Here is a 22,579-nt window from a genome sequence, read left to right as displayed (position 1 = left end):
TGCATAGACACCTCCACATAAACACCTGTACAACACATTCATCCACTGCCTGTACACAGGCACCCTCACACATATACCCATGAAGAAACAAATTCCTTGCACCTGTAAAAAGACTGCACCAAAAATCAGTGCCTCATAATTGTCAGACAACCATGTGTACACATGTAGAGTCAAATCAGTCCCCTGGACCTGAACCAACAGCCCCCCATAGACACAGCCAGAGATACATCAGCCCTCTGTACCTGTACAGACACCTCCATAGACATCCAAGGACAAATCAGCTCCCTGCCCCTGTATAGACACTCACTTCCATATAAATTGACCCACCACACATGCACATGGGCACCACCGCATTCACAGGATTACTGACCAGAGACAAGCCCACCTATCTGTTTGCACATCCACCCATACAGCCTCTCAGCACAGTCATACATACAAATGGGTCAGCTGAAATAATCTGTAAAGTCCCAAGTCTTTTTGTTTATTCATAGTAAAATGGTTGGGAGTGGGTAGGGTGGGGGAGGATGGTTGGAAGTACAGCTTGCAGGAAGCTCTGCCCTCAACTCATGTCCTGTTGACCCTTTCCAATCATCGTTATCACCCTCCACCAGACTATGAAGCTTCTGGGGATTACAGAAATGGGGAAGAGAGTGTCTCTGCCCAGTCAGAGCAGCCTGCCCCTGAGGCCTGGGAGCATTTTAAAGAAACAGGGCATTTTATGCAACTGAAATGATATCAGGGCAGTCCAGGGGTGTCCCCAAGAGACATCCCAGAGAAGCTGGAGGAATGAACAGGACAGATCTATGGCCCAGGTAGCTTGTGTTTGTGGGCAAGAACAATTTCCATGTTCCTTTCTTAGAGGGTTTAGTTCCCATGAACATTGGGACAGGCTTGGAAGCTGATTTTGGTGCAGACATAGTTGGCTACCTGTTCCAACACCCTGTGTAGGTGATAGAGGAGGAAGGGGCAGTGTTGACCCTTCTCTGTGGCTTCCCCACCTCCCATGCTGATGATATGTTCGTTAACACCAAGGCTTTGCCCCTGTCCAGTCCCCCTTTCTACCCTCACCCAGAAGCTCTCATATTGCCCCCCACCACCCCTCAATATGGATGTCAGACGTTGCTTCAGAAGTCCAAGGCCGTGTTTTGCTCTTCCACATGCTTCTTCAGGTTTCGTCTTCTTTGTGTGCAGGCTGGACCTTGGTACCTTGTTGGCTGGCAACCCTCATGCGTCACAACTACAACACCCTAGGGAGAGAAGAAAAGCCACATCCTCCCGTTTGCTACAAGTAACTGATGTTCAGGACACTGGTTTTCTCACAGCTCACAGGGTCCTCTGGGAGTGGTTTCTGTTCACTGCTACCTCCAGCTCCACTGCTCAGGGGGCACTCCTGCTGGCCATTGCCATTCTGGGCAATCTTGCTGACCCGTCTTGCCTCTTCTTCCTCCTCCTCCTCTTCATCTTCAGACTTCTCCAGGGGACATGCTGCAACCTCCTGGCTCTGCACTCGACGGGAGGGCCTCAGAATGGCCCGGCGGAAGCCCTGCTTGAACCGGTAGGAGAGGAAGCCATAGATGATTGGGTTGGCACAGCTGTTGGCATAGGGCAGCACCACAACAAGAAAGTAGACACCAAAGAGAGATGGCTCCTCGGGTAATGGGCAGACCACGTTGATGATGTTGAGCACATAGAAAGGAAGCCAGCAGAGCACAAATACGGCCACCACGGCCACCACCATGCGTGTCACCCTGCGCTCCGATAATTTGCGTTTGGCTGACAAGGCCTGCACTCTCCTGCCAGAGGACCGTACCTTGATGACAATGAGCAGATAGCAGAGGCAGATGACCAGCAGTGGCCCAAAGAAGCCCAGGGCAGCTGTATAGATGATAAAGCCAGCTTTCCACACTGAGGCTGGCTCAGGCCACTGGATGTGGCAGGTACTCATCCCCAGGGGGACATCTGAGAACACTACGACAGGCAGCACCACCACGGATGACAGCACCCACACGGTGGTGCTAACCACTTTGGCCACACGTGCCGTCCGCCATTTTGATGACTTCCCTGGGTGGACAACAGCCAGGTAGCGGTCGACGCTCATCACAGTCAGACAAAAGATGCTGGTGAACTGGTTTATGGCATCTACAGCCATCACCAGTCGGCACATAAAGGAGCCAAAGGGCCAGTAGGACAGTGCATTCTGCGCAGCCAAGAAGGGCAGCCCTAGCATGAACAGCTCGTCTGCCAGGGCTAAGTTCAGGATGTAGACATTGGTCACTGACTCACTAACTGAGTGGCACAGGACTACATAGATAACCAGGGAGTTCCCAACCAGCCCTACCACACAGACAATGAGATAGACCAGCGGGACGAGGACTCCACTAATTACAACTCCTGGGCTGGCAGCTGTTGATAAGTTCCCTGAGATGGGCTCTATCCAATTGATTGTGGTATTTCCCTCCTCTGGTACCATGGGTGTGGGGAAGCTGAAAGCAGGTGTGTCCATGGCAGAGGCAGAAGTGGATCGATCTCCCACTTGATCAGCTGGAGACCTGAAAGTGAGAAGAGGAGAAGAAAGATACCTATGCTTTTAAAGAAATCATAGTGAATGCACCACGGATAAAATAACAGCTATAATGGTATGTGGGTGCAGACACATGTGGGAAGCAGAGATGGGCTGTCAGAAGCTGGAGCCTCTGAAGAACATGGGAGAATGTCAGCCATCCCCAACTCTTTTAAAATGACGATGAGCATGGTAAGGATTGGGACCAGCATGGAAATGGTCCAATATATATTTTCATAAAATTTATATTTTAAAAATATATATTGGACTATTTCCATGCTGGTCCTAATCCTTACTAAAAGGCTTCCCAAGGGGGAACCCAAGGAAGCAATTACAGACACAGAAGCTGGTGGTGTCAATCTCAGGGAGCCTGATTCCCATCTACCAGGACCATATTCCTTACCAACATCCTACAGGGCAGGCATTCCCAAGTGAAGCCACCCCACTTAGGCCTTGGGGAAACCTTGGGACAGATTAACTGAGCTCTTTCATTGTTTCCTAGGCGTTTGGACTGAATCCTGCTGCTATTAAGCTGGTCTGACCTTATCTGCTTCCCACGGAATCAGAGAGACCCTCAGAGTATCTCCCCTCGAAACCCGGAGCAAATGTGAAAAGCTTAGCTTAGTGCTCTGGAAGACAGAGGAGCTGGTTTGTATCATTACAATCTGTGAATAAATGGGGAGATGGAGTATTTACAACATCCCATTTGGTGCAGACGGCACGATCCATCTGCATACCCCCCTCCTACCCCACATCCCAGCAGCTTCATGTATTCTAGAGTACTGGCTGCTAATAGAAGGGGCAGCACCTGCCTCAGCCTGCAGCACCAAAACAAACTTCATGCCCTCCTAATCTTTGATGTCCAATTGCCCATCAAAGCAGGCTTTGGCATGGAAACGGCACACACCCACTCAGAGCAAACCATGAACAAACAGCTGTTCGTGCCAGCTCTTGGCTGATAATGAGAGAGGCGTCACAGCAGGGGCATGACTGTCATCCTTTACCTCCTTGAGGCAGGGCTTGGGACATGTGGGATTGGCAGCTCAGCATAGGTCAAAACCTGGAGAGACAGCTGCTTGCCCTAACCTATGGCTGAGGCTTCTCCAGAGATGTATCTGCAAGGCTCTCAGATGATCAGGGCTATGAAAAAGCCCTTCTGAGATTCTAAATGGCAGCCTCGCACATCCCTCTGCCTTCAGTGTATTGATCCCTCTGCCAGGTTAGCTCCTTGAATGGCAGGTTATAAGTGAAGGTGACTAACACAGAAGAGACTGGGATAGCAAGCCCCAGCAATAGGTCTCTTGCCCATCACATTCTTACCTAAGGTCTCAAGACAGCAGAACTCTCAATGGTTCAAAGCTGACCCTGGCTTTTCGCTTTAGTAATGATAACTGGGAATCTCAAAAGAAAGGATTTCCAGTACTGCTTCCTTTTAGAATGCCAGTAATGCCTTGGGATTTTCAAGCAGCCCAAAGCTGGGATACAAGGACACTTAAAAAAATAAATAAAAATGTTATTAAAGTTCTGGAAACCTTGGGAGAGCTTTGAGGTGTGGGTTGATTTCTATAAAGTCAGAACCTGTTCTAACAGGCACCCTCCCCAAAGGGTCTCTAATGGGCACCACATCACATGCCTCTAACTTTTCAGATGAGGTTGTTCGGGTGAATCTGATGTCTTTTATTAGACCAACTTTGGTCTAATAAAAGACATCAGGTTCACCCGAAGAACCTTGTCTGCCTATGTCCTTAGGCCAACACGGCTACAACCTACACCCCTCTAACGTTTCACACACCCTTCATATGTCCATGTTCTTCTTGGGACGTGCTACCCTGATTCTCCACTAAGTACAAGTAGATTTTCAGTTCTATCCATATGCCCTCCCCACCAAGCCTTGGACTGCTGCCTAGGAAGAAGCCTCACTCATTTGTTCCTATTCCAGGGCATGCGAGAACAATAGACTCTTTGTCATCTAACTGCCCAGCTGCTGACCTGAACCTGACTGCGTGGGCAGGGCAGCACAGACATGACCATCACAACTATTCTTGGTGGATAAACTTCTGTTAGGATGGAAATGACCTAGGAAGGGGGATCCAGGAGGCCCAATAGGATGAACCTGAACAATAAAAAATTCAGACTGAATATGAGAAAAGGTTTCCAACAGGGAGGACTGCTGGGCTGTGGAACAGTCTCCCAATGGAAACCCTGTCATTTGAGTGATTTTATGCCAGGTGAAAGAATACATTGCTAGGAGCCCCTCCCTCTACCTTCTGTCCCCCGTGAACTGGCTGGGAAGGACAGATGGAGTAAAAAGCAATGACACCCTTCTCAGTGCTAACATCAATGACTCTCTCATCTCTTCTCCGAGCTATTCCACAGTCATCCCAGTGATGCAGGTGGGCTTCTGTCTGGCAACAGGAGTGGCTGGAATGGGCATAGAGAGCCCTGGAACAATCAGCGGAGACAAGGATCAGGAAGACCGTGGGAGATGAGAGGTGGGGATAGGGTGCAGGTCTGTGAGTACTCTGACTACAAGCATACGAGCCTTGGGAGGGGAGGGGGCAGGTGTCAGAGCCCATCCCAGGTTAGCTGCAGATGCTGTGAAGCTGTAAAGGGGTAGAGGAGGCTATAGGGAGATACCTGAGTTTAAGTATCAAGAGCCTGGTGCTCATGGAACATAGTTATATACTTAGACTGCAATCTTTTATGGGCAGAGACTGCCTTTTTGCCACGTGAATGTACAGCGCCTAGCACAATAATGCACTGATCCCTGAAGGGGGAGGTCTCCAGGTGCTACTGCAATACAGACAATAAAGAAGAAATTCCAGTGCATGCTTGGAGCTGGGAGCCAGGGGAAGTTAACCCCTGCTATATCTTTTTATCCAAGAAATCTACATCCCTTAGGAAAAACAAGCCTCCTCCCCATGGTTTCAGTGGTGGGGAGGGGTTGGTAGGTGGTAGTAGCTGGAGGGATCCTCCACAGACCAGGTTTGTTAGTGGCTGGAATCCCACCCAGAAGTTAGTACATCACACCCCCACCCCCGTTGCCCCTCTTACCTTGTCTTGCACTCACATTTTCTACTCCAGTTCCAGACAATCTTGTCTCCCAGCTGCTGGCAGAGAAACCCTGCCCTTCACCATCTGCCTGTCTATAGGGATAGGGCACAGAAGGGACAGAAGGAGGTTCAATGTTATGGGAGTGCAGAACCAACTTCTGCATGTGACAGTGCCTGGGGAATGAATGGAAAGAGGAGGCTGATTTGCCTGGTACTTACGTGTCAGTGGGATTTACATTTTCCTCTGCTCGCTGGGAGCATGTGTCCTATCTCTCTCTTTCTCTTTTTTTTTTCTCTTCTTCCCCTTTAAAAATAAACTAAAACAGTGAAGTCATGTCCACCATCCACCTTGTGGAGCTGAAATTCCTCCTTGCACTTCTCTTCAGAGGTGCCAGTTGCCCTCGCCTCTTAACTTCTGCTCCAGCTGTGGGACTTCCCCCAGTCCCAGAGCCTCCACATCTGCCTGCTCACACTCTCCCATCAGGTTTCCAGGGCTTGCCTACTGCAGGTGACAAGCCCATCTCCTTGCACTGCTCGGGGAGCCACGACTCCCCTCTCCAAGCATTCCTTCCACTGAAGTGGGAGCTTCGATGCCAGGGTTAGGTAGATCAAGCAGGGAATGATCCCACCAGCCAATCAGCACAGGGCTGGGAGGTGAGAATGGGAATGAGAATGAGAGAGGGAGAAAGGGAGAATGAATGATAGGAGGAGAGAATGGGGAGAAGGAATAGGAGGGGAGTGACAGAGTCATTATGATGGAGAGAGAGGGAACGAGGGGGTGGGAGAGAATGAGTGTGACAGATGGTGACGGAGGGAGAGCAAGAAAGGGAGAAGGAGTGAGGGGGAGTGGAGGCGAGGAGAAGGAGGGAGAGATGCAGAGAGCAGCTGCGTGTGGTAAGAGCAGCATGGCACTAGAGGCCGGCTGCAGGGAGCGAGTGGCTCAGCTCAGCTCTCCAGGGCAGAGGGTCTTTATTTATTTCAAGTGCTTTTTTTATGTTGGGGTGCGGGGGGGCTTTCCAGATATGCCAGAGGGGAGTGCTTTGATCAGAAGAGTTTACTGGCTGTTCGGGCGCAAAAGGTGCCTTCAGAAAGTCAGTGCATCTGGATTTATAGAGCTCCCAGGGTTGCGCTGTGAACAGAGACATCCACTGGACCCTTCTTCCCAGCACACTGTGCCACAAGCATCCCTGGCAGGCAGGGGATGCAGGATGGGGGTCATAGGAATGTGTCCCTCTCTACCTCTCCCCTATTTGCAGACGCCCATTTCCCTGGCACTCTCTGAAGGAAAAAGGCTCCAGCCCTGTGCCCCAACCTCTGCAACCAGGTGATCTCATCGCTGGCACAAAAAGGAGCTGGCCAGAGAGGGAGGAATGCAGCCCCCTGTGGAAGGACATGAAAATCCCAGCCCTTTATAGCTCTTCTTCCTACTAATCCCAAGCTCCTTTCCCCACCTCATTCCTGCATGACATTTCTGTAGGCTGTCTCTTCAGCCCCATCATTCAGTGGCAGAAAGCCTGTCAGTTCCCATTTCTCACCTGCAGTCTTTGAGCTCCCAAGACCCAATTTGGGCTTAATATAAGTGGATGCCGCTCCACGGACTGACCACGTCCACAGCCTATGCCCTGGGCTCCTCCTTCTGAGTTGCCTGCCAGCTCACCTGCAGCAAAGGGGCCACAAATCAGTTTAGCCAGCCACCAGGCAGTTCCTCCAGTGCAGAGATGTTCTCCAAGTAGCAGAGGGGCAATTGAGCAGCCCTAGACTGGCCTCAGGGTAGGACTCTACCTGCAGCATAGCTCGGAGAGCAGATATGTCACGGGGTGAGGGCAGAGGGAGGCCAGTGTGCACTGCACCCTGGCTAGTATGGACAGGCAGAGTGGCTCAGAGGCAGGCTATATTCAAAGCTAGCTGGCAAGTTATTCTAATTTATGTCTGGGGCTTTGAGAGGTGCAGCTTATATTCAGGGTCTGTGTGTGTGCCCCTCATTTCTGCGTATGTATCCCTCTTTGTGTGCACATTGGTTTTGTTGGGAACACCTATCTCTCCACCCACGGGTGGAGGAGTAATTTCACTCATAATTTTACTGTGAGTCTCAAGATGGTTGGCCTTTTTGCTTAAACCCCCAGCCTCTGGAGTCAAGAGGCTGTGTGAGGATCTCTGCTTTTGGCATTTGCTTCAGGCCCTCCTTGTTGGAGAGAAAAGCTAGAACTTAGGGCTCAGAAACCAGGGGAGGATTAAAAAGACCCCACGCTTAGGTCATTATGTTAGAAAATGTCAGGATCTTGAAGCCACTCTCCTGAGTTTGTGGGGGCTGACTCATGATGCCTGAACGCCTGGGGTTGTTGAGAGGGAGGGGTCCTGGTACATACCCTGTATGCTCCTGTGGGTGTCAAACTCATCTAGCCCTGCGGGTCTGGGTGAGGAGGGCATAGCTGGTCTGCAGTCTGGATCAGGCCCACTGACCAGCTGCATGTGCCAGAACCATTCCTCAGGACTGGGCCAGTGTCGGTACTGCACGCAATGTGCAACCTGAACTGGCCTACAGGCTGCTTGCAGTGCACACTCTGGGATTTTTTACACATGATCCAGGAGTTGAGTGGGAGGATACTTTAATTATAGTGGTTCCGAGAGCCGCTCTAATTAAAGCGCTGCAGCATCTCATGTATCAGCACCCCTGTGCTTCAAAATGACAGTGGTGGCCCTTTAATTAAAGCTTAATGAAGAAGCTTTAGTTAAAGCACCCTTGCTACCATTTTGAAGTGTGGGGACACGAATAGACAAGACCTGGAGGCTGGCTGGAGCATGCTAATTAGCATGCTCCAGCATGTGCTTCAACGTGCTGTAATTACAGCACATTGGAGCAGCCTCCCAGCACATCTACAGGTACCCTCTGGTTCCAGCACAACATGCAGTACTTGTACTTGTTGGTCCTGTGAGCTGAATCCAGCATGCAGGGCCTGCCTGTAGGTCTGATCCGGACCGGCCATGGATACAAAGTGCAGGGCCAGTCTCATGCAGGCACTGCGTGCAGCATGTGCCCTAGACTGGCCCCACATGTCACATGAAGCACATATAGGCCTCAGTCCCACGCAGAACATGGTGCATGAGGGCAGTCTATGCTGTATGTCATGCATGTGCCAGGCTGGACCTGTGCTCTGGCTCTGCCACACGGGGATGGTCTGTGGGCCCAATCCAGCATGTAGGGCTGGTCTGGCATGTGCTACATGTGGTGTACATTGTGCACGCCAGCACCCTGTGCACCCCATGTCAGATGGGCTCTGCACACCACATACAGCATGCAGTCAGGGACAGTGCATAGATTCATAGATAGATTAATAGATTCATAGACTGTAAGGAGCTGGAAGAGACCTTGCAAGCTCATCAGGTATAGCCCCCCTGCACTAGGCAGGGAAGACAACTGGGGTCACATGACCCCAGTGAGATGATCATCCAGTCTCCTCTTGAAGATTTCCAGGGTAGGTGATTGCACCACCTCTGGAGGGAGCTAATTCCACAGTCTTGACACCCTAACTATAAAGAAGTATTTCCTAGTGTTAAGCTTGAAATGGTCTTCCAGAATTTTGTGGCCTGGTTTTCCCCAAGGGTGCCCTGGCAAACAACTGTTTGCCGAGCCCTTGATATACTAGCCTGATATATCAGGGGACTATATCTGCGGGCTGGATGATGGGATTCTGCAGGCCAAATCTGGCCTGCAGGCCATATCTTTGACACCCCGGTGTAGGGAATCAGAAATCCAGTTAACATGCACTGAGTTGTGCCTGCACCAGCTGTGAACTGGGCCCAAGCATCTTGTCTGACAACACTTTAGCATGGCAGATCTTGGTGGAACCGACTGCCACAGGTGGTTATCTGACTAGAATACTCTGTAGTACTTGGAATATAGCTATCTGGAATACTCTCTAACAGGGGTGAACTCAAGCCCGAGTCATCCCTGAAGTTAACCTGTGGAATTGACTGTCACTGGGTTGTAACCCAGGGAATTTACAGCCATAAGCCAGCACTGCTGTTAACCTGTGGAACTCCTTGTAGCAGAGTAGGGAATTTGGAGCTTAAGCGCTGAGTTTTGTCACACAGCTGGCTCAGCTCCACAACCTCTTCCTCTGTTATTGCCACCTCTGGTTCTTAGTTCTCAAGTGTTTTGCCTGGAAACTGCCTCCAACCTGCTGAGTGGTAGAGGGAGGCAAGAGGCAAAGAGTGCATGGGTGAGTCTGGAGCTGTCCAGGGGAAAACAGTGGTCTGGAATGTGTCCAGGCATCACCATAGAAAGCTGCTTTCTCTGATTTTAGCAGCAGCAGCTGGCAAGGTTTTTGGAGCCCTTGCAATGAATCAGACATCCAGGTGCTGGCAGCTGCTACTTCCATTGCATTGCTGGGACAGCTCTCGTCTGCTTGATTTTAGCAACCCATGGGCTATTTGTCTGGGTTGGTGACTCATTCTTCTTGCTCTCCCCCTCCCCCTTACAGCTCCCTCTCTCTGTGTAAGCATACGTCAGTATGCATATAGCAGTGAGCATGTATGTGTGCAGGAATAAGTATGGTTGAATATAAATGCCTATGGCAAGCACTGCAGTAGCTGAGCTTGAGCTTTCTGAAAATCCCTAAATTCAAGAAAGCCCCTTCCCCTGGCCTCCTTCCTACACACCTCAGAACAAGCCTGCTAGCCTTACTTTCTTTTCTGCCTTGGAAGAAGGCAGGCTTGCTGGGCTTAGGTCAGCAGACACCTGAGGAGAGGAGCCTTTATACCACAAAACACACAGATTGGAAAGGAAGGTTAGTAACAGAAAGGCAGGGCAGGTGCTGTCTGAGCTGCCTTCTCATCATGGCCTTGTCACACGCCTGTTCTTTCCTCCCCATTGGAAATGCCTGTTGTCCAAGAGCACCTTGGACCAAGGCAGGGCCCCTCCTTCTTTCAGCTCACACTGAAATGCCCAGTTGGGGCTCCACAGCTTGAGCCTCATCTGCCCCCAATGAGTCTGACAGCTGGAGAGCATCTGGCTGGCTACAATGGCTGGCTACAGCCCCTCCCTGTGTCCAGCTCCTGGTTAGCGGGCATGCTAGAACCATCATGGACCAGCTAGAGGCTTCAGCCATAGACTCGAGCTTGCACTGAAGATCTAGAGAAGCGATACCACATGCCGCCAGCAGGAAGGTACAGTCGGTTTATTGAGTCTCCCTCACTGTATAGTAATGGATGGTGGGGGAAGGCGGGAGGGTTGTGCAAACAGATGAACTGGAGCTACGATCCAAAACCGTCTTCTTTTTAGGCAGCAGACACAGAAAGCGCAATGATCACCAAGGGGTACTAAGGTCTGAGGCTGTCCATCTCTGTTGAATCAGCAGAGCTTGGCTCCGGGATGCGATTTTAGGGATGGGGGGACAAGGCTGGAATCTGTATCCAAAAACAAGAAGACCCAGGGTGTGAAACCAGCTCATACACATCCACCCAGCTGTCCCCAGCCCACCTATCCCTCCCCATCCTCACTCAAGCTAGATAGTCACTGTGATGTGAGGAGATGGGAGCTCTGGGATCCAGGAAAGGCCCCTTTCCTCTCTTTCCCCAGGCTTTGCCTCCATCCCTGGCCACTGCCTCTCTCCTGCCTCTCTGCTGCCTCAGAGAGAAGGCGGAGGACAGGGGAAGCCATATGACGGGTAAGGGGAGGCAGCAGCTGCCTGACATAAAAGCAGCTCTGAGTGGCCACGTAGGGGAAGCTCAGGCAGGGAAATTGGGGTGTCTGCAATTTTCTGTTTACAGGGAATTGATTCTTTAATGGGGAAGGGCTCCATCTTCACCAGTCCTACAAAAGGACACCCCCACCTCCCAGGCTGCTCTGAAGTCCCAGGGCAGAGGCTGGGTTGGGAGTCTCCACTGGGGGTGGGGAAGGGCAACAGTTTTTCTTCAGGGAAGAGTTAGGAAGTCCATGGAGCAGGTTAGCAGGAAGGAGAGTCCTCTGAGGGGTAGAGTGGGGGCCATTGTGGGGGCTGCATAGTAGAAGAGGGTCTCTGCTGACAGGATTAAGGGTTTTTGTGGCTGAGAAGGAGTTGGAAGATAAATGACTGTGCTGAGTCTCCCTGGTAGACTATGGACCTGAAAGGGAGGAGGGCGTTTCTCACTTACCCCTAGAGGAGACTGCACCCCCGTTTTTTCGGCCTGGTGGGCTGGGGGCACAGCACCGCTCGGATCGCCTCGTCAAACACGGTTTTGAGGCCGCGCTGCGTCAGCGCCGAGCACTCCAAATATTTCACAGAATCTGCCCAGAGAGAAGAGGACGCTGTTAGAGGCAGGAAACGGGGCTGAAGGCAGCAGGGAAGGGGCCTCCCCCAGGAGAGATGCCAATGAGCAAGAATCACAGGGGCCAACACCAGGCAGGCAGATGTCCCTGTCTACCTATCCACCCATCTACCTACCTGCCTATTGCATCTACCTGGCCCTTGTCAATCAACCCTGGCTTTAATGTATTTCTCCTTACAAAAGCTGAGGCAGGAAGGGGATATCTCTCAGCCCCATTACTACCAGCATGTCTTTCTACCCAGATGAGATGGACTTGATGGGATTGCTAACCCCCAAAGAGCTGTCCAGGTCTGGGAGCAACCCAGGGGAACTGACTTTGACCAGAAGACCTGAGGATGAGGTGGATGTGTAGAGAACGGGCACTCAGGGTCGAGGACAGAGGTGAATGCTTCTAAAAAGGCCTTGAGGAAGCTGGGCTTCACTGAGTGGCCACCTTTTCTCTGAAACTGCACCTGGAAACATCTCATTTCTCACCAGCCTGTGTTTATGTGCCTGCAGGGTATGTAGTGTACTGATGGGCTGAGCAGGAAGAGAGCAAGAAATACCCAGGGCTGTGTATCAGGGTGAGGAAGAGCTGCCATCTTCACTGAGCTGTTTAAGCAAACCCCAGATCACAAGGACAGGAACAGGAAGCTGTGGTTGTATTTCTCCTGAGAGGAGTTAAAGCACTCGTTCCTCCTACTTCCGGACCTGAAGAGAAGGGCTCTGCCTATGAAGCAGCTGTGGCTTTCACAGCAAAGCCTGACCCAACTAGAGGCAGCAGAAAGGAGGAGCTGTTGGGGGATGGGGTGATGTGAGATCCTGCCCCAGACAGGCAGAAGGCAAGGAGCTGAAGTGTAGGACTCCCTTATGGCATGGCCAGAGAAAGTCCAGGCCTTATCCTTCCTGAGCCCCCAGGCCTCTGTTCTGTCGCACACCCCTTAGAATAGGTCACATTCCCTTAGAGCTACACCAGGGGCCCAGTAGCAGCTCCTGTTCAGGTCTCTGACATTCTGGCTGTGTCCCTATCCCCTGTGAGAGGCTGCCAGTAAAGCACACATCAGGCCAGTGGAGAACATGTGTCTCCTCTTTTCCCTTCAGCATGCTGCCAGGACTGCCATTGGCCACGTACCAATCTCCTTGGCCAGTGCAAGGCCCTGTGGATAGGTAATGGGTGCCAGCTTCTTCTCCTTCAGCTTCTCAATGGTGTCCTTGTCATCTCGAAGGTCCAGCTTGGTTCCCACGAGGATGATGGGGGTGCTGGGACAGTGGTGTCGGACCTCAGGGAACCACTAGCAAGGGACCAAGATTTAGGGTATGGTTGGAAGAGGCCACACAAACACATGCGCAAAGCAAAAAGAAATGAGAAAACTTGGCTGTTGCTATTTCTTCCCAAACAACCCTATCGGCTATCATGAGCAATTACACCCATGACCTGAAGCAGTTCCCTTTGTGCAGTCCAATATGCATTGACCCTAACAAATGAACCCATCGGGTGACTTCTTTCCCCCAGGGGCTGAAGCACAGGACCAGGGAGGTAGGAGGAGACAGTGCTGAGCACTGTGTTCTGAGTAACTGCTTCAGGCCATCCTCTTTGTTGCCTTCTGGTCTCCCCTCTAGGTGGGGTGTGAAAGTTGAGGGGAAACACAATGTTGTTGAATGTTGTTCTCTCCTCACACCATCACCTAGCTGCACATATCCTCATATCCCAGCTATTACACCCACAAATCAGAGTTGTGCTGAGTTGGTCTGGTCTGAAAGCTCTGCACATGCAATGAAAGCTGAGAAGGGAAACTATTGGGGAAGCCCCCAGTAGGAAGGGAATAGATTCTCCCCTTGTGGAGCAGCACAACTGGATGTGTGCTAACATCTGGCCTAGCTTGGCCATTCATCTCTCGTGGAATGACCTAGAGCAGGTGACGGTTGGATGCTACTATTCAAGACACTCCTCACAGGGACACAGGAGAAACTAGTTCTCTGGGTCCACCACCCATTACCACCCAGCTGCATCATCCACATGACTGTCTTTTATGAGTTCAGGTCAATTCTTTTCCTTTTCAAATGACACTTCTACATGAGCCAGGATGCTCTTACCTTAGCGCGGACGTTTTCATAAGATGCCGGGCTAACGAGAGAGAAGCAGATCAAGAAGACATCCTGTAGACACACACAGCATGATAGAGTTAGGCAATGGGCATGGCAGGGCATAGCATGATGGTGAGGGAGCCTGGGAGGCAATGTCCCTCACCAAGCCAATGTAAGAGAGGTGTATGCTGGTGAGAGGGGTTAGACTGACAACACTGTCAGCTCAAGCCCAAGTTTATACCCAAACTAGGCATAGTACCATGCAGGTTCCCTCCATTCCTCTCAACCAGTATGACTTAGCCCTGACTTCAATGAACCACCTGTAGGGGAGAGAAGGATGTCCAGACTCCTGGTGCATTCATTTCTTGGTAACAGCTGATACTGCTAACCAGGGCTCCACCCAGCGCTACTGGTGATGGTGGAGTTTTTGTGAGATGGATGCCTGCCCTACTGGGAAATGGACTGACCCTTCTTTTACTTGTTTTCCACAGGTCACCAAAACAGCTACCATATGGTAATGGATGCTACCAAGGTAGGGGCAGGTTCAAACTAGAAACTATGAATGATAGAGCAAGACCCAAATGGGGGCTTGGGTGCTCAGAACTGAAACTTTCTTTTAAAAAAAGATAGACTCTCAGTTTCCAACTCTTTCAGTTGTGAAGGAAACTTTCTGAATAGAAACTAATGTCCTGTTGTCCTCCTAGGTTTGCAAACGGGCTGCCTCGAACAATCAGTTCCAATGGGAGCTGTCTCCATATCCTGGTGACAATCAACTCAATGCTATCAACTCTTTGTTTGGCAAAGTGTTTTGGCAGAAATGTTCAGCTGCTCTGTGACTGTGGAGAGAGCCTGGTACCACCATTACAACCACCATTTCATCCCCTAGATCCCATAAGAAGCACTGTTTCCTGGAATCAAAGCTATTTAGTCTTACAAGCAGGTTACAAAATGATATAAACGACTCCTTCCTTCGTTTTCATATTCCTTAAAACATCCAAGCCATGCAAGAGATGCCTCAGGATTGACTTAAGATTTAGATGGATCTCCGTGTTATTCCAAACAGACCCTTTTGGTCTTCAGGGCTGACTAGATCTCAGAGAGGAACAAATCGAGCGATTTAAGCCCCACTGTGTTCTGAAGCTCTCCAGCATGGAGGGAGATGTGTTTGAAGCTATCCACCCTGGTGTTATGAATAGGAAGGAGAGGCATAGTAGATAGCAACCTACCGTCTGAGGATAGGAAAGTGGCCTCAACCGGTCATAATCCTCTTGCCCGGCTGTATCCCACAGCCCCAGGTTTACGGGCTTGCTGTCAACCATCACATTGGCCGAATAGTTATCAAACCTACAAGGCAAAGAGAGACAAGAGTGATCGAACCTACAAGGCAAATAGCGTTGGCTGTTCAGAAGTGAGCTGAGGGCCGAAGGAGGCTCTGTCCACGTGGTAGCTCTCCACTGTCTCTGGAAGGGTGTGTCCCCATACTTGTCCCTTGGGCGGCTGCCTCACTGGGTGCCTTTACCTCAAAATGTTTCAGCCAACCACAAGTGTAATCCTATCACTCAGCTGCTCAGAATACTTGCCAGGGTGCAGTTTCTCCTGCTGCATTTGGGGCTCCCCTCTCTTTGAAACACCTTAATTTCTTTCTCCCCCTGTTTTCCCTTCCCAAACTTTCCCTGTTTAGCACTCCAGCTGTGTGCTTGTTAAGCCTTGGCTTGTGGCCTTCTTGTTGTAGAACCCAACCTGCCATCTTAAAGTGTTTCATGCCACCCTGCTCTCTTCTCTGCATCTGTCACACAGCTCAGATCCCCTCCTAGAACCTGATCCAGGAAGCCACAGTTACACCCAACCTTTCATGGAGTTTTTTTAGGGCACAGTGGGTAAGGACCTTGTATTTTGGAAGCAGAGCACCCCTTCCCAGCACCATGCTGGGGCCTGGGGCCAATAACAATTCAGAGAGAAGACTGCCTCCCAGGTGTTCCTTGGCCATCTCCCAGCCTGACCCAGCCTAACATTTTTCCATACTCAGAGAGCAACCCTAAGCCTCCAGTTTAAAGTGAACCCAATCAGCAGTAAGAAAGAACCTGAATAAAGTTCATGAGAGAGAGCCCACTGTGTGTGTCCCCTTCTTAACAAGTTGCATCTCCCTGGACAACAACATGGCCACCTCTTCTTGCGCACAAGCAGAGATCTTCGAAAAGCACAGCTGTGGTGGGACTAGCCCATACCGAAAGGCAAGGGGTTTAGGTTCTCTTAGCCCTGTGTGGACAGAGACTGGTACACCACCTCCCAAGATGCTTCTCTCTCCAACTACCCTAACAGCAATATGTGCCTGATCCTGCCAAGAAGTCTCTGCTAAAGGGCCAGATCCTGAACTTTTACACCCTGCGCTAAGTGGTCCCTTGGACTTAAAGGGGCTGTTGGTGAATAAGGTGCTCCATAATGTAAGTAAAGGTATGTTCTCACCTTGGGGTGCAGACCTCCCAGCACTGGTGCAGGGGAATTGGGTAGCTTGTCCTATCTTATTCAGGGGCTCCTGGTGCCTGGTACAGGCTATGGCCCACCCTAAACTACTCTTTCAGTGAGGACAGGTTTCTCCCAGCCTTGCTCCCTTCCTCCTCTCTCCAGCCTTCATCTGGCCTCCACCCAGTTCCCAGGCTGACCTCCTGAGCCAAGGTTGCACAGAGCAGACAGAGCTGGCTGTGCTCCTAGCATAGAGGTTTACTGCATTAGAGGGTGTCCTGGGTCTGCTTGTGGTCCCTCTAAGCCAGGCTTGCGGGTATAAAAGAGTCCCCAGGATCTCATGGGTTAAACCCCTTGTTTGTTGCATAGGTGACAGGTTGGGACTATCTAGAAGCCTGTGCTGGCCTGGTGGCAGGCCCCTCCCCTCCAAACAAGCAGCCTTTTGGTGATGCAAGGGGAGCCAAGACTGACAGGTGGCTCTTCAGGTGACCTTGCATCCCTTTAATATCCTGCCTGCCCTCTCCCCAGCACAATCCCCTGGCCCCTGGCTTCAGGATACTCACACAGTGGGGATGTATTCTCCAGGAAAGGCATTGGTGGTGTAGCTGATGAGGAGACAGGTCTTGCCCACAGCTCTGGAAGAGAAAGAAAGCACACACAGGACATGTTACTGTGACTTCCTGGGGAGCATGATTCCTCCCCTTGCCCAAGAGCCAGCCAGATCAGGAGGGTTGGCAGAGAAGGAAGAAAATTCAGACTCACAGACCTGAGCTCTGTTCCAGGTTGGAAACAGGAGGAAAGAGAGGCATGCAGTTTCATCACTGTAGTGCCTTCTAGTCTGTTGGTTTGCAGGACATCTTTATAGACCTGACAAGGGTCTGAAAGGCAGCCAGTCTGTGGTAGAGGAGGACTGCTGCTTATCAGGGCACAGCACTAAGCAGTTTCAGGCAAGCTGTGATGGAGAGTACACAGCATCTCATACAGCACTGAGAATGCAGGGCAACAGTGCTAGCACCCAGATTGAATCTGCTCTGGTTCTGCTACCCCGGCTAGACACATGGCTATGTGCTTGCCACACCTCTATTTTATACCTCATCCAAGCAGTGGCATCTTTGACAGGATGGCACTTGCTAATGCTCTACTGAAGCAGCACAACCAGAGCCAGGAGAGAGCACCTCACACAGAAGACCAAAGGCTTGCCTGGGCATTTCTTGCACATTCCTGCCAGCTATAATGTCATTTCTGAGGGGGCTACAGGCAGCAGGCAAGGTGCCCTCTTCAGCTCCTCCTCCCACATATCAGGGGCCACTCTTGGGGCTTCTGGGCCTTCCCCTCTGGTCTCACCTCCAGGGGAGCAGGGTGGGGCACCAGGTGGCAAGAACTGCAGAGCAGTCCACCTCCAAGAGAGGCACTGGTAGACAGGAGAGAGGCTTTTTTTTAAATTTAACTTGTATCCAAGGCCAAATTAGTCAAAACTAATTCCAAATCCAAGAGTCCAGAACCATAAGTGGCCCTACTACCGGCAAACATCCTCCACCCGCACCTGGGGCTTCAGATGTTTCCAAAGGAAGAGAAAGAACTAGGAAGAACTTCTTCACAGTTAGAGTGGCCAAGGTCTGGAAAGGGCTCCCAAGGGAGGTGGTGCTCTCCCATACCCTGGGGGTCTTCAAGAGGAGGTTAGGCATCTAGCTGGGGTCATCTAAACCCAGCACTCTTTCCTGCCTATGCAGGGGGTCGGACTCGATGATCTATTGAGGTCCCTTCCGACCCTAACATCTATGAATCTATGAATTAGCTGTTGCAATAGTCCACAGGAATAGAGATGATATCTCAGAGAGTTGTAATGGATGGGTCAGTATCGACCTGGAAGGGTGTGGGCAGTGGGGTCCCGCAGGGCTCAGTCCTTGGACCGATACTCTTCAATGTCTTCATCAGCGACTTGGACGAGGGAGTGAAGTGTACTCTGTCCAAGTTTGCAGATGACACAAAACTGTGGGGAGAAGTGGACACACCGGAGGGCAGGGAACGACTACAAGCAGACCTAGACAGGCTGGACATATGGGCAGAAAACAACAGAATGCAATTCAACAAGGAGAAATTCAAAGTGCTGCACCTAGGGAGGAAAAATGTCCAGCATACCTACTGCCTAGGAAATGACCTGCTGGGTGGCACGGAAGTCCTAGTGGACTCCAAGATGAACATGAGTCGGCAGTGTGACAAAGTCATCAGAAAAGCTAATGGCACTTTATCGTGCATCAGCAGATGCATGACAAATAGATCCAAGGAGGTGATACTTCCCCTCTATCGGGCACTGGTCAGACCGCAGTTGGAATACTGCGTGCAGTTTTGGGCGCCACACTTCAAGAGGGATGTGGATAACCTGGAGAGGGTCCAGAGAAGGGCCACACGTATAGTTAAGGGCTTGCAGGCCAAGCCCTATGAGGAAAGACTAGGGCACCTGGACCTCTTCAGCCTCCACAAGAGAAGGTTGAGAGGCGACCTTGTGGCTGCCTATAAGTTCATCACGGGGGCACAGAAGGGAATTGGTGAGGCTTTACTCACCAAGGCGCCCCCAGGGGTTACAAGAAATAATGGCCACAAGCTAGCAGAAAGCAGATTTAGACTAGACATTAGGAAGAACTTCTTCACAGTTAGAGTGGCCAAGGTCTGGAACGGGCTCCCAAGGGAGGTGGTGCTCTCCCCTACCCTGGGGGTCTTCAAGAGGAGGTTAGATGAGTATCTAGCTGGGGTCATCTAGACCCAGCACTCTTTCCTGCCTATGCAGGGGGTCGGACTCGATGATCTATTGAGGTCCCTTCCAACCCTAACATCTATGAATCTATGAATCTATGAAAACCTTTGGCAGGCATCCTACTTGCAGGCCCAAGCCTGGAGGCTTGGGGTTCGAATGCCCCTGAGTTTTACTTGCCCTTAGCCATAAGGCCCTTAGACCAAGCAAGGGAGGAGACTCCCATTTCCATAAACTGGGCTTAAAGCTGCTGCACCTTGGCAGGTAATGTACCACACCAGAAGAGCAGTTCTCTTGTGAAGTGGATCAGGAAAGCTGTCTTCTTGGAAGCCCAAAGAGGAAAGTGAGCCTGTCTGCTTGGGGAAGGAAGGCTAATGGAAAAGGGAAAGAGGAAGGGCTGTGTGGTGGATCACTGAGAGGTGATGGTGATGGAAACAAGAGGGTGGGGAGAGATTGGGGTGGGGAGGGGAAAGGGAGAAAGGAAACAGAGCTAGCTCCAATGAGGGAAGGATGAGCCCATAGCTAGTAGACTAAGTGCCTTCTCTACCTCTGCCATTAACTCCCTCGTGCCTCCTTTCTCCAATCAGAAAAATCGTGACAGCAATAGTGACCTGTTTCTTAGGGCACTACCTGGGTTGGATTATGGGCACTCAGGTATAATGGTGAGAAAAGTGAGAGCCTGGCTGGCTCCCTCCATCCACCCACCCACTTCTGTGAGGGTTGTCACACAACGTGCTGCTTCAGAGGTGCCAGTACACCTGGCAGGTCTGATGCCCAAGGTTTTCTCCCCAGCCTGGCCTACTGCACCTTGCAAGTACAGAGCAAGGTAGTGATGGAAATGAGAAGGAACATGAGTCATGGTCTCACAGCCCAGTTGCTAGGTCATGAAGGCTCAGAAGGAAGTGCAACATTTCTCTGGAGTCTTGCACACATTTCCTCCTCTTTTGGATCCCCTGCCACCTTTCCCGTCTCCCTTTTCTCAATCCTTCTCTCCCATTCTGTCATCATTCTCCAAGTTCTTTCATCCCTCTCAGCAGAGGTCTCAGGGGAGAGCTGCTGGGTTGGAAGGCAAGGGAGTTAGTGAAGCTGTATTTGGAAAGAGAGGTTAGTAAGCTCATGGGGAAGGACTATAACACTAGGAGAGTTATGGGGGACTACTCGTGGGGTGGTCATGAGGTCAGTGCATGTGGGGCCTAGCAGAGATCTGCAAGAGGCTCTGGGGTTAGTCATAGAGTATTTCCTGTGTGCGTAGTTTCAGGTACGGCTCTGTAACTTAAGTTCTGGTCTTCACAGCACTTCCTGGAGAGATACCAGCCTTTGTTTGGTTGCAGGGTTTTTGCCCTGCATTTCTGGCTCCTCCTCTCTGCCTCCCTCAGCCCCCAAGGTGTTTTTTTTATAATTTGATATTTTGCTTATAAACTTCCTCCTTGAGCTGGTTTTGAAGGAGGAAGTGACTGCGGGGAGCTGGGCCTCTGCAAATGTCTCTTCATCTGCTACTCGATAGCTGCCCCAGATAACAGTGCTGCCGGCTTGCAACTCAGAACTAGCTTAACTCTCACACCACCAAACCCTGAAACCCACCTCACATGTTTCCTCCTATCCTCTGGCTGCATGTCTCATGGGGCAGAAGTGTTCAGTCCATTTTGGGGGTTACCCTGGGGAAGCTCTCTGTTGAGGCCTCGGCTGGGCCACAGAGCCATCATCAATGGGGTGCATCAGCCAGGGTAACGTTTACTCTGCACTTATATGGCAGAGGTAGGTTGCCTTCTAATTCTGTCGGCAGCTGGAAGCCTCATCTTCGTGATAAGGGGGGAAAAGCAAGTCCTTTTCTCTGTGTCCAGGGGAGCCTCATCTAACAGACTCCTCCAGGCAATCAACATAGAGACACGGTGGGCTCTGAGACCCAAATGCAAAAATGGAGGAAGACAAGCTGCACTCTCCACATCCACTGTCATGTATCAGTTTCTCCCTCCTGCCCCGGCACTGAAGGCTTTTGTGGGGAGCAGTCATAGGGAAACCATGATTCCCCTCATTTATTCTTGAACCTGGCTCTGTCCACCGTAGATAGCTGTGCCCAAGGGAGGCATCATGGGGATGACACCTCTTTCACTGAGGGTAGATTTGCCAGCCCTGCAAACAGCTCTGCTTTCTGTGGTCCTGTTGCAGCAGCTGTACAAAAATGCCCTTCCCCTATCCCACCTAACACACCTCCTCCGTCACAGGCTGACTCCCTTCATAGGAAGTTTTAGCAAGAACAACCTACCTCCTTCCCTTTCCCGCCCCCAGCCCCTAAAATAGAAAGGTACATACCCATCTCCCACCACCACACACTTGATGGCCTGCATGGCTCTGGACTGGTGGAGGAAGGCTGGTCCTGGGGTGGGGGAAGTCAGGCACAGGTAATGCTCACAAAGGAGAATGGAAGGATGGTCGGTGCAAATAAAATGTCAACCCTAGAGCTGAAGTGAAAGGCAGGTCGCTGGGAGGGAGAGGAAGAGGAAGAAGGAGCATTACTCAATGTGCCCACAGGTCCCCTCCTCCTCAACTCTGTAGCCCAAGCCGTTAGCTAAAGGCGGAGCATATGCAAGTATAAGGTTTGGCTTCTACTGCATCAGAAAATGACAGCAGCTTTCTTTCTATGCTTCCTGTCCTGCTGGTTTGAGCAGTGGGGGGCGCCATGCTACTTTTACTCAGGGGTTAAATAAAAAATTGTGCCAAAAGCTGAGAGATGGCTTCTTCTCTCCCCTTTGCTCCTCCTCCCTCCCCCCCAGCTTCCCAAGGCTTCTTTTCATCTTCATGAGGAAGTGAAGATTTTCCAGCTGAAATGGAGCAAAGGGAGGGGCTGGCTCCTGGCAGAGAATACTTTCTGGGCCTTCCAGCCTTTCTGCTGCCAGGTGACAAATGCAGAGGGAGCTGCTTTCCTCTGATGCTGAACAAGGAACTTTACTAGAATAGGAAAAGCCACATTGTTCCCTCTGTTGCTGCTGAATTTCTCTTTACCTCCCTCTCATTCAGTTAATTGCCACGAAGGAGCTGGCGTAGGATGCAGGACCTGTGGCGGTATTCTCCCCCTGACTCCCAGCAGCCTCTCTCTCACTATGATTGGCATCAGTACTACATGGCATAAGCAAATCATTGCACCCAACATTACTCGGTTGGTTGTTCCCTTGCTAATATTCATATGATGCTATGCCAGTTTATAGGACCATGTACTCACCAGTAGGTGGAGCACCAGAAGCACCTAAAGAAGGGAGAAGAGACCTCGCAGCCTGGAGTCCCCTTTCTGCTCTAAAGAGGGTTTACACCCATCACCGTAATATTTAAGGACCTTGTTTCACCATAATTTTGGGTGGCTCCCGGAGTGCTTAACCTCTGGACTGTCTGTAT

The 22,579-nt window shown here is 51.0% G+C and overlaps 2 protein-coding genes across 3 annotated transcripts; both read right to left on the bottom strand.

Moving 5' to 3' along the window:
- Nucleotides 1–460: 460 nt before the first annotated feature.
- SSTR3 (somatostatin receptor 3) lies at nucleotides 461–6,787 on the bottom strand. Of its 2 annotated transcripts, none has more exons than XM_006270243.3 (3): nucleotides 5,833–6,787; nucleotides 5,615–5,706; nucleotides 461–2,549 (listed from the first exon to the last, which is right to left on the bottom strand). In XM_006270243.3, exon 3 carries the CDS (start codon nucleotides 2,501–2,503, stop codon nucleotides 1,283–1,285), a length of 1,221 nt encoding a protein of 406 aa, XP_006270305.1. In that variant the 5' UTR covers nucleotides 2,504–2,549; nucleotides 5,615–5,706; nucleotides 5,833–6,787; the 3' UTR covers nucleotides 461–1,282. The 2 variants fall into 2 exon arrangements, with proteins under 2 accessions (XP_006270305.1, XP_019344773.1); XM_019489228.2 differs by having other exon boundaries at nucleotides 5,631–5,706.
- A 3,988-nt stretch (nucleotides 6,788–10,775) lies between these two features.
- RAC2 (Rac family small GTPase 2) lies at nucleotides 10,776–21,731 on the bottom strand. The gene is made up of 7 exons (XM_006270242.4): nucleotides 21,503–21,731; nucleotides 17,007–17,078; nucleotides 15,210–15,327; nucleotides 13,993–14,055; nucleotides 13,031–13,190; nucleotides 11,746–11,878; nucleotides 10,776–11,019 (listed from the first exon to the last, which is right to left on the bottom strand). The coding sequence occupies exons 1-6, from the start codon at nucleotides 21,535–21,537 to the stop codon at nucleotides 11,748–11,750; spliced, it is 579 nt and encodes a 192-aa protein (XP_006270304.1). The 5' UTR covers nucleotides 21,538–21,731; the 3' UTR covers nucleotides 10,776–11,019; nucleotides 11,746–11,747.
- Nucleotides 21,732–22,579: the final 848 nt, after the last annotated feature.

This window comes from Alligator mississippiensis, chromosome 4 (genome assembly GCF_030867095.1).
Source record: "Alligator mississippiensis isolate rAllMis1 chromosome 4, rAllMis1, whole genome shotgun sequence".
NCBI lineage: Eukaryota > Metazoa > Chordata > Crocodylia > Alligatoridae > Alligator > Alligator mississippiensis.
The sequence above is the reverse complement of the archived record's forward strand: the minus strand, read 5'-3'. Positions and strand labels throughout refer to the sequence as shown.